The 7403-nt window shown below is 29.9% G+C and overlaps 1 protein-coding gene across 5 annotated transcripts; it reads right to left on the bottom strand.

Annotated features, from left to right (window-relative positions):
• Positions 1–13: 13 nt before the first annotated feature.
• Positions 14–7204, bottom strand: LOC114124124 (myotubularin-related protein 3). Of its 5 annotated transcripts, XM_027987410.2 has the most exons (14): positions 7086–7204; positions 6532–6963; positions 4482–4843; positions 3452–3641; positions 3192–3379; positions 2958–3093; positions 2694–2884; positions 2086–2623; positions 1910–2022; positions 1438–1625; positions 1217–1323; positions 1011–1154; positions 745–905; positions 14–674 (listed from the first exon to the last, which is right to left on the bottom strand). In XM_027987410.2, the coding sequence occupies exons 3-14, from the start codon at positions 4841–4843 to the stop codon at positions 452–454; spliced, it is 2541 nt and encodes an 846-aa protein (XP_027843211.2). In that variant the 5' UTR covers positions 6532–6963; positions 7086–7204; the 3' UTR covers positions 14–451. The 5 variants fall into 5 exon arrangements, with proteins under 5 accessions (XP_027843211.2, XP_027843142.2, XP_027843281.2 ...); XM_027987341.2 differs by having other exon boundaries at positions 6532–7136; XM_027987480.2 differs by lacking the exons at positions 6532–6963; positions 7086–7204 and adding an exon at positions 5591–5750.
• Positions 7205–7403: the final 199 nt, after the last annotated feature.

Genomic DNA, 7403 nt, shown 5'->3' on the forward strand with positions numbered 1-7403 from the left:
TTATAACATTAAATAAACTTTCAAAAATTGTTAAACTTTATTTTTATTTTAATAATATATATAAAATGATAAAACATAACAGATACAATTAAAATATTACTTGTTAAGTGCACAAAAAATAGTCCAGCTTGTGGGGTAACCATAATAAAAGTTAATAGCCACTAATAAAGAAGCCTTCACCTCAAAGTCATTCTTACATAATTATACTTGTAAAGATGTTCACTACTCAGTTGGGGGGGGGGGGGGTAAATTAATAGTCAGTGGACCAATAAGTTTTAGATAATAACAAAGAATAGTAAATAAAAAAATAATAATAATAATTTTGTTTAACACGCCTCAACTTTAAATTGTACTGTAATAGAACAGAAAAACACTATAATTCACATATAAAATACTATGTTAAATGACGTGTACATATATTAATCAACTTCCACCTATAATTCGGTTAAGTTTAATTTGACGGAGCTGGTTGTAAAGTAATGTTTACATTTTTTTGATCATCTGCAACAGCTTGCTTACATGTGATGGTGGTAGTGGTAGTTGAAGTGCTAGTGGTCTTTAAAGCTCCGACTGAAAAACATGGCTCGCACACTCTTACAGGTTCATAAAGTTGTTCAGCTGGCAGAGGAACCAGATTTCGTGAACAGTCGGCACAGAATATTTTACCGCAACTTCTAATAATAAAAAAATCAATGTGAAATTAATAAAACAATATAATGTATTAAAAAAAGGTCTTTAACTTGCCTACAATGATGCTTCCGTCTTCCCAGCCAGAACTTGTTGTCGCACGACATACACTGGGTAACCGCGTGATCCGGCACCCACAGGGTTGGTTGAGCATCGAACGACTCCACAGGTTCCCACGACAATGTCGTCTCTCCTCCTGTGCTGCTACACACGGATACCTTCAAAAAATTACTCCACCCTCATTCTAATACATGACTAGATAAATGTATCAGTGTACCCAAAAAAGGCTGCTAATACTTTTAAATTTTAAATGAATTACGCACATCATCATCAGTTTTGTCTGCTAGTGATAGACCATTCACATCAGGCGTAGGTGTTGTTTCAATACCGTTACAACGATGGCTTGCTTGCCGCAACAGTACTAGCCGAGTGACATGTAATTCATTTTGAAGAGCTGCTTCTCTCGTCTAAAACCAAACATTTTGATAATACTAGTAGTTAATTTTTATAATTATTGATTTTTTTTTACCTTATGTTCTAAATTTAACTGCTGTAGTCTATTTTGTACATCATCTACAAGTGGTAACAGTCCATCAACAGTATTTAAGATACAATTAGTTGGACTTGAATGTCGTTCTACATTAAAAAATACAACATGAATATTCAATAATGAATAGATAGTATCATTTAAGCAAACAAAACATGTTATTATATTATATTTAAATATTAAGCAACTTTTTAATTGTTTACCTATACCATTTTCCTCAGCAATAATACTTGACAATGAACTAGAATTGGTATCTGAAGATTTATCATCTCTTTCGTCTAAAGATATTATATCTTCCGGTTTTGAGAACTCTACGCATGGATCTTCACTGCTTATCACAATAGGCTGATCAATTCTTATTATTGGATCAATTATGCCATCCATACCCATTCTAGAATGAAATTTTTTTAATAAGGTTAATAAGTTCTTAAAAAGGATACCAGTAACTATATGTAAAAGCAATAAATTTTTTTCCCCTTAAGATAATTGAAACTATACACTTAGTCACTTTAACAGTGCAGTGAGCCCCTAAAAATGTTTATACTATGAGGCAAATGCCTGTCACTTCATCACCGCATCACATTAGCATTGTTTATGGTAAGCAGATTTAACTGTATTTAATTAATCAAAAAATATTGTTCAAATATATAGGTATTGTGCTAACAAACAACTTACATAGGATTACATATTTCAGTAGTTTTTGTTAGTTGAGGCCCATCAGTAAATGGTCCAACATATAAATCTCTCCAAAGATTCATATCTCTCACATTACAACTGATCCATAAAACCTAAAATCAAACATAATTATATTGTTTAAGAAAAAAATTTGTTAATTAGATTAATAATATTACATTGTCCGATTGAGATGAATATAAATGATTTTTACACTCAGCAGATGCAGCCAAATGTTTCCAAACAGAAAATGTAGCAGTACCTATCCCTGTGCGTTTTCTTTCGGCACCACTATTGCACAAAAATGTACCAAAAAGATTTGAGTATGTGTGTTGTGCTAATTTGACTAAGTAGGTTTTGGAAAATTCAAAAGCACAAGGATACTGTGACATTACATTATGCACACAGTCCAACCATTGAATAAATACTGGACATCGTTCATTCGGATCTTCACCTTGACCACGGTCAGCAAATTTATGTCCAAAATCTAACCATTCTCTCTGACATAAAACACGAAAACCATCAATTGTTCGATAATAAGAATCCAACATTAGTTCAGCCAAAGAGACAATTTGAGGAGTTCGATCCCAACCATCTGAGCAATGAACAAGAACTGGTTGCATTTCAAATTCAATAGTTGCCGCAACAGTATTAGCAGCATGAAGGAGACCACTTATATTATGTAACCATCGTGTGTTTTCCAATAAACTGTACCAGCTAAATGAAATATTAGATTAATTATTAGAAATAAAGAAAATAGGTTAACACAATATTTTGAAAAACATACTTTGGAAGATCAGGAGGTGAAGCACATAGTTGACGAAGTAAGTGAAAACTTTTTCTCACTGCATGAATATTTGCCAAATTCATGAATCGAATTTCACACCCAGGATAATATTCGGGACATTCACATCCTCCACCTCTAGCTCGATTAGCCACAGCAGACGGATATGATCGTGCATCAATTACAACTAATTTCTAATAAAATTATAAAAAAGGATTGTTAAATATAAACACATCATGTTTTTTTTTTAAGGTTTTTTATATTTACTTTAGGTTTTTTAGATTTATTTTGGCAAGATTCAGCAATTGCTTTCAATAAGTCTTCATCTTCAGAGGATCTCCACCCTAACCAACCCACTTCAGGTTGGGAACATCTTGCTAAAATAGCTCCATTACCCTTATGTCTAATATTAATTTTAAAGTCATAATATACATTTAGAATTTTTAATATGAGAAAATTAATTAAAATGTATAAATTAACAATTTGAATTTATCATTTTACCTCCATACGATTACTGGAACTCGTTTGGAACTACGGAATTTGGCAGCAGCTTCCAAAGTTTGATCAGTAATACAAGAAGGAACCAATAATCGATTTGGATAAGAGGTACATAATTTATAGTCCCAATTTACCTTAGAAATACGCCATTTAGAGTTATCACTTAGAACACTTATATTTAGTCTTTCAATCTGTATAATGGATATAAAATTATAAAATTAAAAGTATTTAGTTTAATATAATTTATTCTTTAATTAATTTACCTCTTTCATAAAATAATCATCATCACCATCATGACCTAAGTTAGAAGAAATATCTTCATTACATTGATCTTCAATTGCCCAAGCATGAAATGCAAACGCGAAAACATCTTGAACGTTTTTAGGTGATACTATTACTCTGGTCAATCGCTTATACCACTCCAAACATAAATCATTTGTAGTAAAAGTACACCTAAAATAATAAAATATATTAATATGATGTATTAATTATTTTAGTAAATATTTTTTGAGTATTTAATTGGTTACAATTAGCTTAGTTTTATAATCATATTTCTAATAATCAGATCTTATAAAAAATAATAATTAAATTTTAATTTCCAAAATTTCTAATTGACACATCGAGATATTATAAATAAATTAAAAGTTTCAAATAAAACTTAAATAAATCAAATCAAACTTATGATATATTTATGTATTTAAATTAGAAGAATTAAGCTTCTTTCTGAATAAGAAACCTTTAGAAGTTATCATATAAATTTAATGAAATGAAAATATAAATCAAAGTTATAGACTTACAGTTATACTAAAATGATTAACAGTCATAAATATAAGGTAGGTGTTTTAATTTTAACTTTTCATTATTTTTTTTGTTTATTATATTATTATTATGTTACTAGATACTTTATTTTTATTTGTTCAAAATATCACATTCAATAATTTATAGAATTTGTTATTTTTTGGAAGGTGGACAATGACAAAAATATTTAAATAAAAACTTGAGCTATAAAAATTACTAAAAATGAAATTAATATAAAATTAATTGTAGATCGCTTATAAATTGTAACTACAATCAAGATTAATATAGATAGATACTTCTGATATAGAATATAGATATGATAAATATATATAGGATATAGAAACCTATACAACAAACCTTATTTGTTAAAAAATGTAATTTTCATTAAATAATTATTCTTAATAAGAATATTGCTTAGATGAAATTAATTTATTGTAGATATAACAGATTAAGTTTTTGTGTTTGTTTAAAAAATAATTTATGCATAGTGCTTACCTGCATGTCCGAGAATCTTTGCAGCTAATTATTATGTAAAATAGATCTTTTATTTCAATCATTTCAATAAGGCCCAATGGTATGTTGCTGTCTTGAATGCCTCTTCTTCGTTTTGACCCTTCATTAGATACTTTTAGGTAAAAACGGTAATTGGACAGTGCTAATACAGTGTTATTGGCACCGCGACCTAAGTATTCAACAGATTCACCAGCTAAAGGAACAAAAGGCACCAATGGTGGTTCTAAAGTTGGAGGACTCTCATCGGTCTCCAAATCTCTTTTTGGATACAATTCAGAGGCTCGTACATGACACATAGACTGAGTCACAGTTGATGAACTGCCAGATGAATCAGATAACTCCATCTAAAATGGTAGAAAATATGTTATTAAACCTTTAACTATCTAAAATTTTAAATCTATATCATAAGTTACTTTAATACATACACATAATATATGAATGGTAAAAAGGGTTTAATGAGAAACTTTTATTTTCAACATTAAAGTTTAGTATAGATCAAATTGACCTGAATAGATCTAAAAAAAAGTAAGTAACTTAAATCTATAATAACATTTAAGTGAGATCTGTTAAATCTGTAAAATTTTAAAATATTTTAAGTATTTTCATTTTTTAAGCTTGATAATATTCTAATTTATAACAATACCTTTATAAAAGAAGCTTTTTTTTATAACAAATAATATTTATAGAACTATTCTCAATGACATAAAATACAGTAAATGCAGTGTACTCAAATATATCCAAAATGGTTCACATCAAATAAGAATGTTATGTAAAATTAAATTAGAAATTACCAAAAGAAAATGAAAAAAAAATAATATTCAAAACTTATACCAAATTATCAACTACCTATGTAGTATGATTTTATGTACATACTAAATTGACGTTTAATCAATGGACTTGATAACACTGGACGTTTAAAACTATTTAATGCTTAAATATTTTATTCATATTGAATAACATAGGAAGTAGGAACCAACTAATTGCTTATATATTATTCATAACACACTATTGAATAATACTACTACATTATATATATATATTTAAATGAAATTCAATATAATATTATGTCGATACCGTTTAACCACACTAACCGTTTAAATAACACTGGACAGTCAAAGGTCAAAACAAAACGTTCTGTTTACATTATGTATAATCATCGTCGAAATATTCGGAACTAGAAAAGTAGATAAAGAAATAAGATGAAATCGGTAAATCTTAAGAGTTATTTTTAGTTTGCGGCTATGATGTTCCGAGTGTAACTTCTCAATACATGTAATATAATAAAATTAATTATCTACTCAAAACGGCTAAAGCCTATAGGTTCATAATATCGACTTTTAATTTGACATTGATGTACACAAATTGATTGGATATTAATTATATAGGTATGCTGTATACACTATTATTTGTTTTTATCACACCAACCAACTGATAGTGAAATCGCGGAATAAAAGAAATCATTTAATCTTCCTATTGTAAAATTAACATTCGCAAGACACTAGACAGACATTCTAAACAATTCGAATTTGATTGACATAATTCGTGATGTTTTTGGATCAACAAATAACATCATACGGCAACTAAATAAGAGAGAAAAATATCGTCCAGTCATTGAATCTAATAGCTGCAGGCACACACTATCAAATTGCACTAGACAACCTTGTCGACAACACAGTACCTATAATAATATAATATTAAACATCTGGCATAAAATGCGACATAAGAACAAAGTTGAATGGGAATACGTTTTACTTGTTTATCGTTTCACCGTGACCAGCGGGAAGTTACCCCTCATTAGTCATTACTGTATTCAGTAAAATTGCATACTTCGAAAATAGCTAACGTCGCGTTCTAGTTTCGCGAAGGTCGTCTGCCTTTAAATGTCCATAATTATATTATTATCGATTGTTATTAATTATTCATTATCGTTATACGGTGGTTTATGCTACGAAGGGAGGTTAAAGTTTTATATTATAGTCGTACCCTTCTCATCCCCCCATTGAGGTAATTCTGCAAGATCCGGAAAACTCACTTTTTTAAAATATGATTAGTGTTCGTGCATTTCCGTCGGACCAGGAAGACAATTTTTCCTCGATGTGATGTCGGTCCGTCGGGCAGAGCGTTATGTCGTTATTGTGGTTCACGACTGCAACGGCGATTATTCTCTATTACGCGATACGATTTTAGTCGCGGCATTCCGCGGAAAAACCATCGAGCGGCGTACCGACTGGCACGTCGTGCGGGTGTTTTCCACGGACGTGTATCATGTTCCTCGACGATTATATAATAAAAATAATAATAATATTATTGTTGTTATTATTTAAATTATTATTATTTTAGTTGTCGTCACTGATGCGTCAACGATAGGTTCACGCATGTAAGATATAATAATGACGATAACAATATTAAAACACTTTGAAATACATCCACTAAACGACGTCCGGAGCGCACATCGACGAAAATACTAAAAAAAATGGTAAAATAAAGAGATACGATTAATAGTAATAATAATTATTATTGAACGTAAACACTAAATAAAACACAACAACATATAGTTTAGAACAATGCAATAAAAAATAATATTACATGTAAATGGATAGTGAGTACCAGGGTACCTATGTGGCTATGTGCAAGTGTGCAACGAAATATTATGTTAGAACTTAGGTGTGTATTTATATATATATTTAGCAACAATCGTGTTCAAAGGATGAAATTCGATTAAAAAACCCATATGACAACTACAGTGGTCGCCCGTCAGTTACAGATGGTTAGTAGACGCTTAGGTTGGTCACACCATCGGCGCTTCGACCATAAATATTATCAAAGAACCGTAACAATAACACGAACATAGATAACAATATCTTAAAATTAATATTACTTTATGCATCATAACCCGCTAATTTG

Source organism: Aphis gossypii, chromosome 1 (genome assembly GCF_020184175.1).
Source record: "Aphis gossypii isolate Hap1 chromosome 1, ASM2018417v2, whole genome shotgun sequence".
Classification (NCBI taxonomy): Eukaryota; Metazoa; Arthropoda; class Insecta; order Hemiptera; family Aphididae; genus Aphis; species Aphis gossypii.

Excerpts from the sequence above, each read along its gene's own strand:
- LOC114124124 (XM_027987410.2), bottom strand. The coding sequence starts at position 4,843 with ATGGAGTTATCTGATTCATCTGGCAGTTCATCAACTGTGACTCAGTCT. Across the intron at positions 2,885-2,957 it reads ATAAATCTAAAAAACCTAAA|AAATTAGTTGTAATTGATGC; the intron begins GTAAATATAAAA and ends TAATTTTATTAG. Across the intron at positions 1,626-1,909 it reads ACTGAAATATGTAATCCTAT|AATGGGTATGGATGGCATAA; the intron begins GTAAGTTGTTTG and ends ATTTCATTCTAG.